The sequence below is a fragment of the Mauremys reevesii genome, linkage group 9 (assembly GCF_016161935.1).
Source record: "Mauremys reevesii isolate NIE-2019 linkage group 9, ASM1616193v1, whole genome shotgun sequence".
Taxonomy (NCBI): domain Eukaryota; kingdom Metazoa; phylum Chordata; order Testudines; family Geoemydidae; genus Mauremys; species Mauremys reevesii.
The window spans coordinates 33,469,345-33,486,940 of record NC_052631.1 but is presented as its reverse complement, the minus strand read 5'-3'; the positions used below and the strand labels follow the sequence as shown (position 1 = coordinate 33,486,940).

General features: G+C 44.5%; 1 protein-coding gene across 4 annotated transcripts in view; it reads right to left on the bottom strand.

The window, feature by feature from the left end:
- Positions 1 to 17,596, bottom strand: part of LOC120372174 (SPHK1 interactor, AKAP domain containing) — a 109,093-nt gene that overhangs the window by 55,654 nt on the left and 35,843 nt on the right. For all 4 annotated transcript variants that reach the window (XM_039489026.1, XM_039489027.1, XM_039489029.1 and 1 more), the window contains exon 3: positions 10,979 to 11,089. In XM_039489026.1, coding sequence (XP_039344960.1) covers positions 10,979 to 11,089 — 111 coding nt within the window. The remainder of the gene's footprint in view (positions 1 to 10,978; positions 11,090 to 17,596) is intronic.

Genomic DNA, 17,596 nt, shown 5'->3' with positions numbered 1-17,596 from the left:
CATACAGCAGCATGGGAAGGTTATTTTCACACTGTGGAATCCCCAATTTCTTTGTTATTGGGGCAGGAAGGAAAAAAAGGGGCTGTTACCTTAATTATGTGAATGAGGAACTATGAGACTGCTTTATGACAGAAATGACTCAACCTACATTAAATAGTACTTGCCAGACAAGGGACAGGGGTTCCAAAACCCAGTGAAGGGAGAGAGGCTGGGGACTGGTGTGTGTACCTGATGGTATGGGCCCCTTTTGAGGGCCTGGAACACCAATTGCACTTCCTCCTCTCTCCACTGTTAAAGAGCAGAGCTAATTTTGAATCCTTTAGGAGTCCATCTAGAGGCTGCTGACCTGAATTCACGTTGGGCCATGTGGCAGTGGGGCTCTCCTACTACAAGTTGAAATCACTAAAAGAGCTAAGATCACTGAGTGCTGTGTTAAGTGGTAGGAGAGCCTGAAGATCTATCACCAAGCAGCTGGCAGAGCGGAGCAGTTTGCAGCACGTTGGAGCAGCCCATGGAACAGTGAGCAGTGTGGAGCGGTTTGTGGGGGGACGGCTGACGTGGTTCACGGTTCTGCTGGAGGAGCGGCACAGCTGGTAGAGTGGAGCCAGTCGTGGTGAAGGCTGCAGCAGAACTCCACGGAGAAGCGGGGCAGTCGGCCCTGGCCCACGTAAGGTGTCCCTAGCACCCTGTGTGCCCCCATTTCCACCCAGGCTAAAACTCTGCAGATAAACTTTTGAACTCTGGGGTGGCACTGACGGAGACTGAGACTTTTGGGTTGTTGGACTTTGGGGTGATTGGACTTAAGACCCTAAGGACAGTGCCAAATGTACTTGGAGGGGTTTTGCTTATGGTTTGTGTATAGTCCTGTTTGTGGTGTCTCTCCAACGTGATGCCACATTGTTTCGTCCCAGGTCACTGGGGCATTGTGTTATTGAAACGGAACCCTGGATACTGAACCGGCCCTTGTTGCTGCCAACTCAGAGGGGCAGAAGGGCACCTGTTGAGTGTTCCACTGTATTGGGAAACAATTGTCTTTATATTTTGAGGGAATTACTGTTTGTATAATGGCTAATATGTCAGCCTCAGCCAATGATTGGGCACAAGCACTGGGGCATATATTGGAAAAGATTGTGTTGTTAAGGTTATTTGCTGGGGAAGAGGAGTTTGAACCCTGGTTGGAGCATACCACTGAAATGAATAGAGAGCCTTAGTGGCCCAGCATTAGATGTTGAAGCTCATTGACCCTGAGGTCAGTGTGAAGGACTGCCTAGAGGCCCTTGATAATACCTTTGGGAGCGTAGAGGGCCCTGAAGACAGTTACTGTAAATTCCTTAATTCCCGACAGCAAAGGGGTGAGAAAATTTCAGCCTATATACTGAAAGAGACTGCTTCAGAGAGCTGTTATGAGGGGAGCAGTGACTGCTGAGTGGATGGATCAGACCAGACTGGCGAGGATCAGAACCCGATCCTACTTCATCTCCGACTAAGAGAACGGCAGGAACATCCCCCAAGTTAATCCCAGCTGATAAAGGAGGTCAGGGAAGAGGAAGAAAGACAGGCTTCCAGTGAGTGTTGGGAAGCCCAAACATTGGAACCAGCCAGCACAACGCCACTGCAAATGGCCAGTGTACTGATGGTGAGCTCCACAGAGGAACTTGCCCAACAAATGCAGGTACTGACAGAACGGATAGCTGAGCTGCAAAGCACCATTGACCGAGCTCAGATTTCCAGGAATAAGGAGCCTCAGACTATGGCGATGGACGGTGTGGCCAGGATGGGCACAGTGCTACTAACTGCCATAAGGAAGAGGCTGAGGAGCAGTTGGGAGAGACCCAGTAGGGCCGGAAGGTCTGGGGACAGAGACCACCTAGACCTACAGGATTTGAAGATTCCCAAAGAGACCGTCCAGCTGGGATCCCTGCAGGACTGATAGGAGCAGAGGTCATGGTGAGGATTTGACACTGGATCTCAAGTGACTATTATATTTCAGTCATTCTACCAACAGATGCTTAGGCACCTGCCTATACAGCCACTGACTGGCATTGGTCTGTGTGGCCTCAGCATGGATGAATACCCTACCAAGGGTATGTCATAGTGCACCTGGAATTCACAGAGGAGGTTGCTGGGGTAACGGAAGAGGTAGACACAGCTGCCTTAATATGCCCTGACCCTAAAGGGACCTCTGATGTGTCTGTGCTGATAGGGACCAACTCCAGTCTCTTCAAGGTGGGCTGGGGACCAGTACCTGAGTACCCTGATGATCCATACTTTGTGCTGAAGCCTATAGGAAGATTGAGAGTGCTAAACGGAGACATCTGGACAGAGCAAGAGGTGCTTGTCATGAGTACCAGGCTGAAAGGCAGTAAAGGGACATTAGCAATGATAGAGCAGCCAGTTGAAGGTGCTGGTCCCCAGTGGAGTCATAACCCTACCTGCTGAAGCCCAGGAAAAGGTGACTATACTGATTGCTAATGAAACAAGTCGAGATGTTGTTGTGAAGCAAGGACAAAGATAGCAGACCTCTTCGAGCCTGAATCAATGTGAAACCCCAGTGTGAGACTCAAGTTCCGACAATAGACCCAGCAAAGTTTGACTTTGGAGATTCACATTGTCGGAGGAGTGGAAAGATCGTCTGAGGAGGAAACTTTGTGAAAGACCCAAGGTGTTCTCACTGCATGAGTGGGATGTGGATGCAAAAGGAGTAGAGCACAACATCAGACTACATGACGAGATGGAAGATGTGCGACAACATCTTCAAGAGCTGGCTGCAAATGGCATCATTACAGAGTCACAGTGGTTGATCAGTACACAATGCCTCGAGTCCAAGATGCTTTAGACTGTTTACTGGGAAGCCAGTGGTTCTCTGTGTTGGATCTGATACTACCAGATCCCTCTGGGTGAAGAAGATAAGGAGAAGACAGCCTTCATCTGCCCATTAGGTTTTATCAGTTTCAGCGCATGTCCAAGGGGATTTCTGGAGCACTGCCACATTTCAACGTCTTATGGAGAAAGTTGTGGGAGACATGAATTTACTGCAAGTGTTAGTTTATTTGGATGACCTGATTGTGTTTGGAAGAACTTTGGAAGAGCATGAAGAAAGACTAAAGTGCTTGATAGGTTGGAGGATTATAGTTTGAAGCTTTCAATTGACAAATGCCAGTTCTGCAGGACCTCAGTGAAGTATGGGGCCACATCGTCCCCAAGAGGGTGTGAGTACTGATCCTGATAAAATAAGCACTCACTACATGGCCACGCCCAAGCAACTACAGAGAACTCAAGACTTTAGATTTGTAAAAACTATGCTACAATTCTAAAACCCTCAATGATCTTACCAGGGATATCAGTCCAGCAAGAACAAATCTAAGACCAGGAATAAAAATGAGAGATGTGAAAAGGCTTTCAAACCATTTATCCTGCATACAGATGCCAGTTTGGAGGGTCTGGGAGCAGTACTGTACCAGGAGGCCAGCCGAGGACTGTCTGATAGTGAAACACGCTATCCCACCCACAAGCTGGAGTTCTTGGCCTTGAAATGGGCCATCACTGAGAAATTTCGAGACTACTTGTATGGTGCTCAGTTCCAGGTGTGGACAGACAACAACCCACTGACTTATGTGTTAACAAGTGCTAAACTGGATGCTACAGGGCAAAGATGGGACTTCAGCATTCAATACCGATCACGGAGAAGCAATGTAGATGCAGATGCATTGTCCAGGCGTCCACAAGCACCAGGAGTTGCTGTGATACCCACGGATGGAGTGAGAGCTATTTGCAGTGTGAGTCGCCGAGAGCCAGAGGCCCATGAGAGCCTTCATGGATGCGTTGCTGAAGCTTTGGGACTGCCCCCTGAATGCGTGCCTTCTGCTTCAGTGAACTATATTGCTTTGGACCAATCTCTGACTGGCAGGAAGCCCAGCTGCAAGATATTGACATTCGTGTTGTCCCACCTACCCCAGAGGGCAAACTACTATTGAGAGAATGGACCAAGCTAAAACTGATTCAGGAGCACCGTGTGAGACCACAGACCCTCTACAAAGGCAACGGAACCAACTAGTGCTGCCAAAAGAGTACAGAGGCCTGGCCATGAGGGCCCTGCATGATGACTTTGGACATTTAGGGATGGAGAGGACCCTGGAACTTATCATTGGCCCCGGATGGCTGAAGATGTTGAGGGCTGCATATCTGAAGAACATTACCAGCAACAAACCTCTGGAGCTGGTTTGCATTGATTTCTTGTCTTTAGAAGTGGACAAGAGGTGATCAGAGGGCCACCACTGTCGCCGGGTACTTTGGGAAAAATATTTCTCAGTTTATGGATTCCCAGCCCGGATACACTCGGATCAGGAGTCACCTTCTGAAGGAGGTGCTGAGGATAGCAGGAATTAAAAAGTCGAGGACAACGCCTTATCACCTCAGCCAGAGAGGTTCAACGAACCCTGTTGGATATGTTAGGGCAGAAGGCAACCTGGAGCCAACATGTTGCATTTCTGGTGCGCCTACAACGCCACCAAGAATGATGCTACGAGTCACCCCATATCTCTTGATGTTTGGGCGAGAACCAAGATTACCCATAGACCTGTGCTTTGGTGTATCAGAAGATGGCGATAGCTATGAAACCCATCAGCAATATGTATCTAGCTGCATCTGCAGCTCAGAAGAATGAGCTCCAGCCAGGACAGAGTCCTGCTGCGAAATTTGGGTATTGCTGGCAAACACAAGATAGCTGACAGATGGAAGGCAATACCTTACTTGGTGATGGAAAAGCTAGAGACCTGCCGGTCTACAAGATCAAACCTGAAGAGGGTCCAGGGCAGACAAAGACCAGCGTGCAAAACCTTTTGCTCCCGTGGGGAATGGTAGGCAGCCCTTATGAGATGGGCCACAACAGGGCAATTGGGCAGAACGAAGGTGCTGTACCAAAGCCACTTCCCAACGTGGACAGCCAGCCTCCTGCAGCTAACCTACCCTACTCAGCACATCTGAGAGTGAATCTGAGGAGGAAGACACAACCATGGTGTATCCTAGGATGAAGACAAGATTGCAGTCTCGATCAGCTGAATCAAAAGAGACTACCTCCTCTTCCGCCCTAAACCCTATGGCAGAAGTATTTAGGCCCATTCCTGACACTCCTGAGCCACTGGTGGAACCCCCATGTAATGACTTACACAGATTATTGGACAGTGGCGACATACAGATGGAAGATGTCCCAAGCACCTTCGATCCTCCACGGTTAGAACTAGAAATGCAGGGGCCTATGCCAGTATCTGAGGGGAACTCACAGGAAACCTCCCCATCCGTAGGATGTCCCCTACCACAGCAACAGAGTTTCTCATAGGCGAGACAGAGTAATAAGACCAGTGAAACGGCTAACTTACGATGCACCTGGGGTGATTAGTGAGCCTTTGCACACAGGTTTTGGAAAGCTAAAGAACCTTTTTTACACACAGGTTTGTGAAAGCTAAAGTGGGCTATCTGAGGCCCTTTGGAGGACCAGTAAGTTGGTATAGTAGGGAATGTGATTTGTCCAGAGTCAGGATGAGCCCTACCCTGACATCTGGTGGTACATTATGAGGAGTGGGCAAAGGAATTTTAGGAATGTGCATTTGCATTGGTAAACCCACTCCACTTAGCATAACACACAGCAGCATGGGAAGGTTATTTTCACACTGTGGAATCCCCATTTCTTTGTTATTGGGGCAGGAAGGAAAAAAGGGGCTGTTACCTTAATTATGTGAATGAGGAACTATGAGACTGCTTTATGACAGAAATGACTCAACCTACATTAAATAGTACTTGCCAGACAAGGAGTCCATCTAGAGGCTGCTGACCTGAATTGATCACTGAGTGCTGTGTTAAGTGGTAGGAGAGCCTGAAGATCTATCACCAAGCAGCTGGCAGAGCGGAGCAGTTTGCAGCACGTTGGAGCAGCCCATGGAACAGTGAGCAGTGTGGAGCGGTTTGTGGGGACGGCTGACGTGGTTCACGGTTCTGCTGGAGGAGCGGCACAGCTGGTGGAGTGGAGCCAGTCGTGGTGAAGGCTGCAGCAGAACTCCAGATAAACTTTTGAACTCTGGGGTGGCACTGACCGGAGACTGAGACTGGTGGGTTGTTGGACTTGGGGGTGATTGGCCTTAGGTCCCTAAGGACGGTGCCAAATGTACGTGGAGGGGGGTTGTGCTTATGGGGTGTGTAGTGTCCTGTTGGTGGTGTCTCTCCAACGTGATGCCACATTGTTGTCCCAGGTCACTGGGTGGCATTGTGTTATTGAAACGGAACCCCTGGATACTGAACCCGGCCCTTGTTGCTGCCAACTCAGAGGGGCAGAAGGGTTACACTTATACAATTCAAAAATCTTGCAAATGTCCATAACAGAGCTGAACATGAAGTGTTGGGATTTGATAAAAATTATTCCACATTTAAATATTCTTTGGTTGATGAAAGCTCATGTACATGTGAGTATGGTCAGGGCTGGGTCACAATTTTAGGTAGGATACAAACAATTATTTCCACAACATAATGGCCTTTTTTTTTAACCTACTTTAAAAAATAACGGGGTCCCACATATATCAGAAAGACCAATTCTGTTTAATCATTCTCGTTGCCTCTCTTATGAGCAGGAAGCCTGTCACAGTTTAGTTAAAAAGATTAATGTTAATGTACATGCCAGCATATGTAGGGCAGTCACACATCTATTTTTATTTGTACTAACTGTGCTAATCCATAGTGGGATGTAATGACAGCAACAAATATTCATGGAAGATGATTTTGATATGAACTGTGGGTATTAACCACCACCAGTCACCATAGACCACATACACCTAAAATGGAAACTCATTCATTCAAAGGAAAGTTGAATACTCAATAGATAAAAATATTACTGGCTGCCTTTGGTAAAAGCAAACAGTAACAAGAGTGTATTAAATGCAAAAGACCATAGTGGTTTTACAGATACAAGCTGCATTCAGTGGGACATTGCTCTAGTGGGAGCTTCCAAAGGCAGTGTGCTTAAAGCAGACACAGTACCTCTCGGAGCACTGGGAAGAGCAGCTTTTCCTCCCCCCTTTGAAATAGGGTAGTATGTACTCTCTCCTAAGTAGGATCTGCTCCGCTGGTTAATGGAGGACATGGAGGAGGGCATCCTCATGTCTCTGTCCCACTCCCCAAGTCCTCCACTATTTTTGGAATATCTACCATGCCAGTGGCACAAGGCGAGATTCTTTGCACTCCTTTGGCATGTGCGCTGGAATCATGCTCAGTCCTTGCATGCAAGTGCAGTTTTGTTATGTTCCCTCATCATCCTGGTGCACCTCTGTAGAACCAAACACAAACTTGCTGAGGTAACTCAGTGGTGAGGGCACCTTAAACAAACACAATGAATTCTCTGCCCCGCTTCAAAGTTTTAAGACTAAGACAAAAACTTTGGAAAATGGTTGCCTAAAGTTAGATACCCATACGCGGGCACCTAAATTGGTTGCCTAACTTTAGGCACCCACGTTTGAAACTCTGGGTTATGCTTTTTTAGGATTATGTCAATCAGGTATATGAACAAAACTTCAGTTCTGCTTATATTAGCATCATAACTAAAATATTTCAGTAGCAAGATTTAATGCCACCTTCTAAGCTGACCAAAGATTCTGGGCCATCACAGAAGTAAGCTTTTGCTTTTGTTTTCTAGCATTAACTATTGTATTTGAAAGAGCTTCTAAATTAGGTATATACAATTTATCCCTCATGAGTATAAAATTGTTTCCATGTCTAATAATTAGAAGAATAATGAGGATTATTTAAAGGGTAGCTGTTTTAAACAATCAAGCCACAACTTAGTGAAATTGCTTTTTCCCCCCTTCTCCATTTTTCTTGTACAATGAATATCAGCTAGGCACCCAGATTCTACTTTGCAGGCTGCAAAAGCTTCTGTGCAGAGATGGGAGGGAAGGGGACAAGAGTTATGCCTCTGTTCTCTAGGAGACCTGTCATGAAGGGTGGGCGAGAGTATGCCATAAGAGGTGCAGGGCAGGGCTGAAGGATCCTAACAGCCTCCTCCCAAGAAAGGAGGGGTTGGGCCCTTGCAGGGTATTGCAGCTTCAAGGCTGCAGTAGCAACTCTGGTGCAGTTGCATGTTTACACGAGAGCTTTGGTGGGGTGTCCCCCACCCAGAACGGCAGACTTGCAATGAATTTCTATTACTCTAAAGGGACAGCTACACAGCAAAAACAAAAGCAAAGCAAAACAAAACAAAAAATGAAGCAGAGAGTCTCAGAGCCTAGGTCAACTGACTCGGGCTTGAACAGTGAAGAAGAGGGTCTCAGAGCCCAGGCCCCTGCCCGAGCGGGAAAGTCTACACTGCTACTTTTAGCCCTCTAGTGCGATCCCCAGTCAGCTGCCCCTGACTTTGAGACTTGCTGCTGCAGGGCTTTTTTTGCAGTGTGGACTTACCCTAAAATGGTGTATTTCTTAGGGGCCAGTTTTGAGAGATGCTGAAAGCCCAACTCCCCTTGACTGAAATGGGAGTTGAGGGAACTCAATACCTTGCAGGATCAGACCCTTAGCATGGAATGGTCTTCAGTGCAAGTTGTGGGCATTCAGCACCTGACAGAATTAGGCCTGGGACTGAGAACCATGAATTACTGATCTGTAACTCTGGTTCTGACGCAGGACCTCTAAACAAATGTCCCTTAATCTCTCTGCTTCTGCTTTCTCGTTTGTAAACTGGGGACAGGAATGCTTACTTCCCTTACAGGTGATTGATCAGGATTAAATAAAATATGATTTTCATTTGCAGATCAAAAGTGCTTTTATAGGGCACCGCATTATGTTGGCATGTGTGTGTCAAGCAACCATGTGGTGTATATTTTCCTACATCATATCTCTTAATCTGACTAGGAAAAAGAAAATCTTGCAGTGAAAAGATACAGTATCTATTCTTCTCACTCAGACCTAGCAAAGATAAATATTGGACAACTCTTCTTCCACAGAAATAGTTGAAAAGAAGTAATATGAAGAAAAATGTCAAAACTAGAAATGTAAAGAACCAAGCATTTAACAGCTTTATTTAAATAGCAGGAGTGTTCAACAACATTTACTGCTTTGGGACCATAAGTCATATTTTTAGAACACTTCTTGTAATACCAAGTGCTCATGATAAATAAAAAACTCTTGGCATTAAAGGTGAATGTACTGAACGTATCTGACAAAAAAGAGGATGGTTTTGATCTTCCTGCACTTATAGATGATAAAAAAACATAAGAGGTAAGCATGTTTAGTGCTCCATTCAGTCAATGGCACTCAGGCTGCAATTCTAAAATCTAATATGCCTCCAAAGACTGTGAGACAAGGTGGGTGAGGTTATATCTTTTATTGAACCAATTTCTGTTGGTGAGAGAGACAAGCTTTCGAGCCACACAGAGCTCTTATTCAGGTCTTCTTCAAAATCTCTGTGGCTTGAAAGCTTGTCTCCCCCACCTTGCCTCTCTAATATCCTGGGACTGACACAGCTACAACTACACCCCATGTCCTATGACATTCTTGCTTGCAGAAGGGTGTGAAGGACAGGGAATATGGCTGTATGAATCTGGGAATTTTGGAACCCAATCTCGCTGAAAATCAGTCATTAACTTCTCCAAAGCAGATTCAAAGGGACCTTGCAGGATCAGACCCTTAGCATGGAATGGTCTTCAGTGCAAGTTGTGGGCATTCAGCACCTGACAGAATTAGGCCTGGGACTGGTACCCTCCACCTAATGCAATCTGATTTGGTAGTGTTAGGCTGATTTTGCACTGGTATGAATGATAGCTTAAGTTTCAGGGAAACAGTGAACTGGGCCTTGAGTTCTCTGACCTGATCACTATCTTAAATTAGCTCTTGCCGAGCCTAAAAGCACATATCCCATGGACTCCATCTTAGGCTCTCTTTTTTTTCCCAGGGATTCTCCTCTGCAAGATGCACTCTATAAATAAGTATAGAGAGCACTCAACAGGCTGCAGCTACTACTGAGCATAAGAGGGCCAGCCAGAGTGCTGGTGTGCCTACACACTCCTCAGATCAGGTGCACTGCAGGGGATGGCCAGGCCCTGTTTCCCCCTCTGCACTTGCTGCTTGGGGGGAAGTGACCCTGCAATTTTAGAATATAATAAGTGCAGCTCCTCAGTATGCTGCATTTGCTCTATGCCAGCAAAAAAGCCTCCAGTCATCATCTCTGAGGCACTATGCTTCAGCTCACCTCTCCCGCCCCGCCCCACCTTTTGTCTGCATCTGACTTAACAAGCTAGAATGAGATCTTTGCACCAGAGTGTGAATTCCAGTACATTCTCATTACCATCCCTGAACTAGTCTTTAGTTTCTATCGGAGGACCAGCAGCCCCATTGTTCTGTTGCAAAAGCTTGTTGGCTCATTGGAACTAGCTGACAATGATCAAATTGCATTTTCAGTATGGATAAACAACCCTTCTGAGTACCATTTGATATCAAAAGCAACTATTGCAATTACATCAAAGTACTCACATTTGAGTACATGTAGATAGCATGAAAAGCCACAAACAACTCTGATTTATTCATACATACTTTTAACTAAAAGTCACTTGTGACTTGTTAATTGCATTAGCACCTGCAATACTGAGATGGAAATTTCATTTAGAACGTGGAAGAATTCTCTATATGCTTATTTTTTATCCTTATCTTTCTGCTGAGGACTATGAGTCAATACGGATGGGCCTAAGTCTGTAGGCAAACTTCCAAAGTGATCTTTTCAGTGTCTACTGTTTAAAAATCTATACCTGTATTGCTTTGCCTGTTTATTTTACTGTCTTAATCCAGATTGAAATTTAGGATTTCCAGTTTTAGGTTAAGTAACTGATTACATAGTTTTTCTGCTACCATGCAGTGATTTTTTTTTTAAATGGCTGATTAATTTGTGTCTTCACTGAGACAACTCCCTTCCCTCGCTTTTCCCCACATAAGTATAAAGCTTCTGTGTACTTACTGAAGCACATTTGTTTTCCGATTTGTCTTCCACAAAGCCAATTCGGCATGGCGTCCTCTGATTCTGTAGCCAGTAGTCAGTTGACTCTAGTAGACTGTTGCTGCAGAGAACCTGTTAAAATAGATGAATTTACTTAGTTCTAATTCACTTGAAATTATGGCCTGGACTTGCACCTCTTTAAGTCAATGGGAGTCTTGCTAGTGAGTTTCATTTGGGACAATATTGAGACTTTTGGTCATTTTGGAAAAAAATGTATACTTAAAACGAGATTACAGACCTTCCTCAAAGTCATATCATGTTAACTTCGGAAGTGAAAGGCCTTGAAGATATTTGAAGATATTTTTTGACTATCAAAACCCCACATTTTTATTGGAATACAGATGCGGGGGCTTTAAATTGGTGGACATAAATAGCAAAAAATGAATTTGGTAAAAAGGCCTTTACAGAAAAGTAACACACCATTTTAATTCTCCCAGCAGTCTCAGGGCTGGAGGCTGCCAGAAGCATGCATATCATTTTCATATCTGAGTGCTCACTTGAGAAGTTGGAAGTAGTTAGGTATCATTCATTGAACTCACTCCTGTGTCTGTTGAAGTCAGTGAGGGTTTTGCCATTTACTCTAGTAAGACTAAGAGTTCCCCTTATGAGTTCAACACTGCAGCCCTTACTCAGACCCATGGTCTCCATTAGGAGTTTTGGCAAAGTAAAGACCAAGTGATTGTGCCTCTTCTGCCTATCTTTGTCCTGTCACTAAAGGCCACTTACAATGTTTGTAGACTAGAAAGAGTCAAAGCTAGTCTTACAAGGTGGGTGGTGCAGCCTCTAGAATTAATTTAATCCCTTATGTTGCTATTCCTTGACAAATATGGAACACAATGTCCAACAGAGCCAAATAATCTTTTTGATAAAGAAATCTCTCCTATATTATGTATTTTCATTACTAAAACAGATTTGCAAGCTATTACACTTACCATAACAAAAAAGGGTATTTTCTTTCTGAATGTGGCATGACATATTTTATTGAAATGCCTCAAATTTGTAAGACAGAAATTCTTTTGAAACTGTGACTCACATTACACATGCTGATTTTGCCAAAGAATTGTACCAGTATGTGTTTAGGAGTATGTTCTCATTTGCTTCACAATTTATGTGGGCCAAAATAGCTATATTTGGAAATAGGTGGACTGTTACTGCAGTAAGCTGATTGGCCAGCTGCAGAAAGTGTCCTAACATGAACTGGGGGGAGTGGCTGAAAATGTGTGAGATCTCCAATCACCCTTCCATGGGAAGGGAACAGAACAAACCACATGATACATGCTCCATCTAGGGAGAAAGAACAGTCCTGCAGCATGGGTAGTAGCCTGGGATGCAGGAGACCTGAGTCCTATTTCGCACTCTGCCATAGGAAGTCTATGTTGTCTTGGACAAGTCAGTTAGTCATTCTGTGCCTCAGTTCCCAATCTGTAAAATGGGGATAATAGCACTTTCCTACCTCCCAGAGGTGTGGAGAGGATAAATACATTGAAGACTGAGGCATTCAGATATTGCAGTAATAGCAGCCACAGAACTTCCTTGGGAAGACTGATCTCATACTAGAGATTGTATGCATTCCTTATGCATACAATACCTATGAGCAGGGCTGGCTCCAGGGTTTTTGCCGCCTTAAGCAGCAAAAAAAAAAGTCGCGATCAGCTCTACCGCCGCCATTTCAGTCTGCAGCAGCAATTCGGCCGCTGGTCCTTCCCTCTGACAAGGAGTGAGGGATGTGCCGCCCCTCTCCGTTGACCACCCCAAGCACCTGCTTGCTGGGCTGGTACTTGGAGCCGGCCCTGCCTATGGGTGCATCCAGACTACCCGCCAGATCGGCGGGTAGCCATCGATTTATCGGGGATTGATATATCGCATCTCCTCTAGACTCCTGTCGACTCTGGAACTCTGCCAGGGTGAGCAGAGGTAGCGGAGTCGACAGGGGGAGCCGCAGCCATCGATCCCGTGCCGTGAGGACGGGAGATAAGTCGAAATAAGATACGTTGACTTCAGCTACGCTATTTCCGTAGCTGAAGTTGCATATCTTACATCAACAAAGCCCCCCCACCAGTGTAGACCAGGCCTATGAGAACTTTCTGGCGACATAATAAAACTGTTTAGCAGGAAGGGTTGGGATAACTGTTGTGAGCACTTGTTTTACATGGATATTCTGGATTTTATAGGTGAAATATAGGAGGAAACAGACACAAAACAACATAAAATTCATTAGCAAGAACACAAAGATATCACCTGCACTGGAGAATTATCTCATGACAATTTTTCATATGTTCGTCATCTATGCACAGACTATATCATAAGCTGCCTGACTCCATTCCTCCCACAGCACAGGAGGATGGTGGTGGCTTCTATCTGTGTAAACACTATTATTATTTAAAACAGGCTAGGATTCTGAGTAGCAGGATGGGTTATTCTTTTACCCATGCTTTAAATGTGGCCATCCTGGCAAAGCTGGAGACTTTTCAATTACCTTTAAAATGGGGATGAATTGTTATTCTAGGCCACCACCACCACATTTCTGTTATCAGTCCTGGAGGTGCAGCACACAATACACAGCCCAGGTAGAGTTGGGGCAAAGGTGGTTCTAAGATACCTTTGCACCCTCTGGATTTGGGGCTGGTGCCTGCACTGCTAGTGCTGCTCCACAAGATGGAGCTGCCAATCATCCTGGTGATGTGACCTATGGGAACTCTCCTTTCATCTCTAGCTACGTTCCTACAATGGTGCTTTTGAGGAGCCTGAGTACTGCTGCCTACAGCAGTTTTGCACACTGCTTGCACCAAGGAATTCTCCCCAGCTGGCTGAGGTCCTTCCTCATTCTTTATATAATGCTGCAGCAGAATACAGGGGCATAGTGTGGGAAGAATCCCTCACATAGAAAATGCCTATACTAGAGCATGCATGCAATTTCCTGCTCCAGCAACCTGGTACACTTCCTCATCTGTAGATTTTTCCATGGAAAGGGGTCATTTGGCCTTAATACTTTAAAAAAGATTAGACAATTGCAGGAATAAGAATAGCAAGAGCAGTGACACTAGCTATAAACCACCTTGTGTGGTTAATCATCTTCACCCTGTAGGGATATCGGAAAGCATATCTGTGAAATGGATTTATGTTTCATTCTGATTTCTTACAATTCTTGCATAACATGAACTATGCACTAACTTCTCCTCACTCTTGTTTATTAAATAATAAAGTGCTATGTTTTAAAACCATACATTTACTACCATGTTTAAAGTAATCAAAATGCAAGTAGCTTGCTTTATCACTGTGCTGGGATAAAATTATAAAGCAGTGCTTGACTTTCAATCTTATTGTGAATGAACCTTGCAAATTCTGCTCTAATAATACACTTTCAGTGGAAAACAAGAGCTATCTCTGAGCTCTAATAGCTTCTGTCACTATTGTGCAGCCCTTTATATTGACATCCTACTAAAGACAAAAAGAAGGTAGTAGGCAGGTACTGTACTACTGGATATGGTGAGTATGATGTATGTTTGTTTACCAAAAGTCATCCTGGAGAGAGTCAAAAGCAAGACCCTTCTCTGCGATGCACTGTGCTTATCTGTATTGCAAATAAATCAATAATTCCATTACAAAAATGACTTGGTAACAAGCAATTCCAAATGATACTCAACTGACAACATTCACTAAGTAGCAACTAGAGGGTGGTCTCCATGTAGGTTGGGAGGTTTTCAGGACTATGCTTTGCTTAAGTAAAATTTCCCCTCCATATGTTGTGAATGGTCCCTGGAATGCTTCCCATGTGTCGCAACAGCCTCCCTGAAATATTCTTGGGCAGTACAACACCACACTACCAGAACTCCTCCTACCGGTGGCCAATATCACACACTTGTTAGAAAGCAGGCAGCCTGTTGCACCCACATGGAGCCCCAGTGACTTCAGGGGGGGCTCCGCATAGGTGCAGCACGGAGGCCACATGCTCTTAATTGATATGGGCCTATAGTAGCTGCTGTCCACTGAGGAGGCTCCTTTGACTTGTTTGACTCGGGGCAGATAGAGGGGAGGAACTAATACAAAACTGCCTTTGATAACTAGACTCTGAGAGCAGAGCCATATTCAGTCCTTTATGTGAGCAGGGGCAACTCTGTTGAGAGACTGCGTGATTGTTATTATTCACCTCCAAAAAGAGTAGTCTTCCTTGTGCTCAGTGCTGTACACTGTGGCTATGATGTGGTCACAATCTCAAGGATGTTACATTTTAAATTAGATGATAAAATTAAAATCCTCTGAGCCTGATTCACCACTGCTTTTCTTGCAGTCTCGATACTCACTTGCATACACACAGTACATGCTTAACAGGTGTAAAATGCTCCCATTCTGAATTTGGTAACAGTCTGTCTCCTTCACAGAGCTGTAAGTGATTACACTAGGTGTAAGGCATTGGGGAGTCAGACCCAGTGAGCTGGGGGTATGTACAGGCTTTATGGACTGCTCTTCCAAGGTGCAAATGCTGGTTTTACATCTGAAGACTGGACACTATATTTAGCAATCCATTCAAGTTCTTCAGGAAAAAATATATTTACATAAAAGGTTCCTGGCTACCAAAACACAGGGATATTAACTTAATCCTTTCCATTTGATACTGGTTTATGAAAACAACAGCTAATACTTCCTAATGTTTATAGTAGGGAGAAGAAGGTAAACTAAGAGCTACCTCTATGTCGAAAGAGGCCAAATAGTTGGGAGTCTTTGGTCTGTCCAGGAAAGGGTAACAAAGAAGTAAGTGTGTCCAAACTTCACAACAAATCGTGGCCTTCAAAATACCTGTTCCTAAAGTTTAAGGAACCTTAAATCCATAGAGAAACTTTCCTTGTGCCCTCTAAGGCCAGTTTTTCTGGGATAGAGTCACAGAAAGCAGATATCCTTCCCTAAGATCAAAAAGTGGTCAGTCTGCTTTTCCAAAATAATATATATGGAGCTATATCTATCTCATAGAACTGGAAGAGACCTTGAAAGGTCATCAAGTCCAGCCCCCTGCCTTCACTAGCAGGACCAAGTACCATCCCTGACAGATTTTTGGCCCAGATCCCTAAATGGCCCCCGCAAGGACTGAACTCACAACCCTGGGTTTAGCAGGCCAATGCTCAAACCACTGAGCTAAAGCAAAGAAAATAAATTGGATAAAAGAATAATCAATACAAGCAGCAGAATATGGGTGAGATTAGGAAAATACAAGGGGAGGTTGGGATAAGATGGTAAAAAAAGTTTAACTACATTTAGGGGCAATTACTAATGGTCCAGTAATTAACTAGGAACATAGGAACTGCCATTCTGGATCAGATCCAAGGTTCATTTAGTCCACTACCCTGTCTCTGACAGTGACCAACACCAGATGATTCAGAGGAAGATATGAAAACCCAGTGGTAGGCATTTGTGAAATAATTTTCTCCCACATTAGGTCTCATCCTGATTTCTAATAGAGATTGGCTTAAACCCTCAAGCACAAGGCTTAATGTCCTTCCAAAACGTGATATAATTAATTATGACAACTTTGGATAGTCTTTATCCATATAAATGTCCAATCCTTTTTCTGAATCTTAAATTCTTGGCCTCAACAATTCCTGTGGCAATAAGCACCACAGTTCAATTACAAGATGCAACTAGAAACAGAGTGAGGATGGTGGGACTAGGCGATGCAAAGGAAAGGAACATGTTAATCTGCCTAGAGCCCAGCACTACTATTCTATGGCAGAAGTGAGAATTCACTACATCAAAATATTTACTGAGAAAAGCTAATTGTGCAAACCACAAAAAGAGTCCAGATCATCTTTCTAGGGGACCACCCATTAGAAGTGGCTCAGGGGAAAACTGTGCAAGGATTCCTTCACAGAACCAAGCTACCACTGGCTAGGTCCCGATGAAGCTGCAGAGGGAAATCAGAAAACTATTTATTATTACCCTATGGGGACTGGGCCCATAACCTTTACTACCATAAGCCAGCAATCATAACACTGACCTATGCAGGCAGCTAATATAGCTACCTATATTAGCTCCCACATAAATCTCCACACAGAAACCATAGTGCCATGAAGTACAGTGCCTTCAGCAAGGCCTCTTCTCTACAGACACCTATGGAGGGGCATTCACATTGGGCCGGATAGAATGGAATGGTAAGTATTGGTCCTTCTCTCTACCTTGCAGAAAAGGGGAATAACTAATTTGTGGAGGGGGGCCCTCCACATGCTATTCTCTAGAAGACTATCCAGACCCTGGAATACAGATCTATGACAAATACCTTCAAACCACAAGTGTGTTTAGTGATCACAAATATGCCAGTGTGACCCAAGACTTTGTACTGAGAATGGCAAAGCCTTGAATTTTAAAACAGTCCTTTCCTTGGGGGAATACTGCCTATTCTTGTTTACTAGTTCATTGACTCTGCACTCGATAAATACCATACCTTCTGCCTCAGTGAAAATACAGTCCTGCTACCATAATTAACTCAGACTAGATGCATAAACTAAAACATCATGCATGCCACAGAAGCATGTCTCCTCTTGCCTTTGCAAAGTGTTAGTCTTTTTTCGATCTATTTGTGCTGAAATCTTG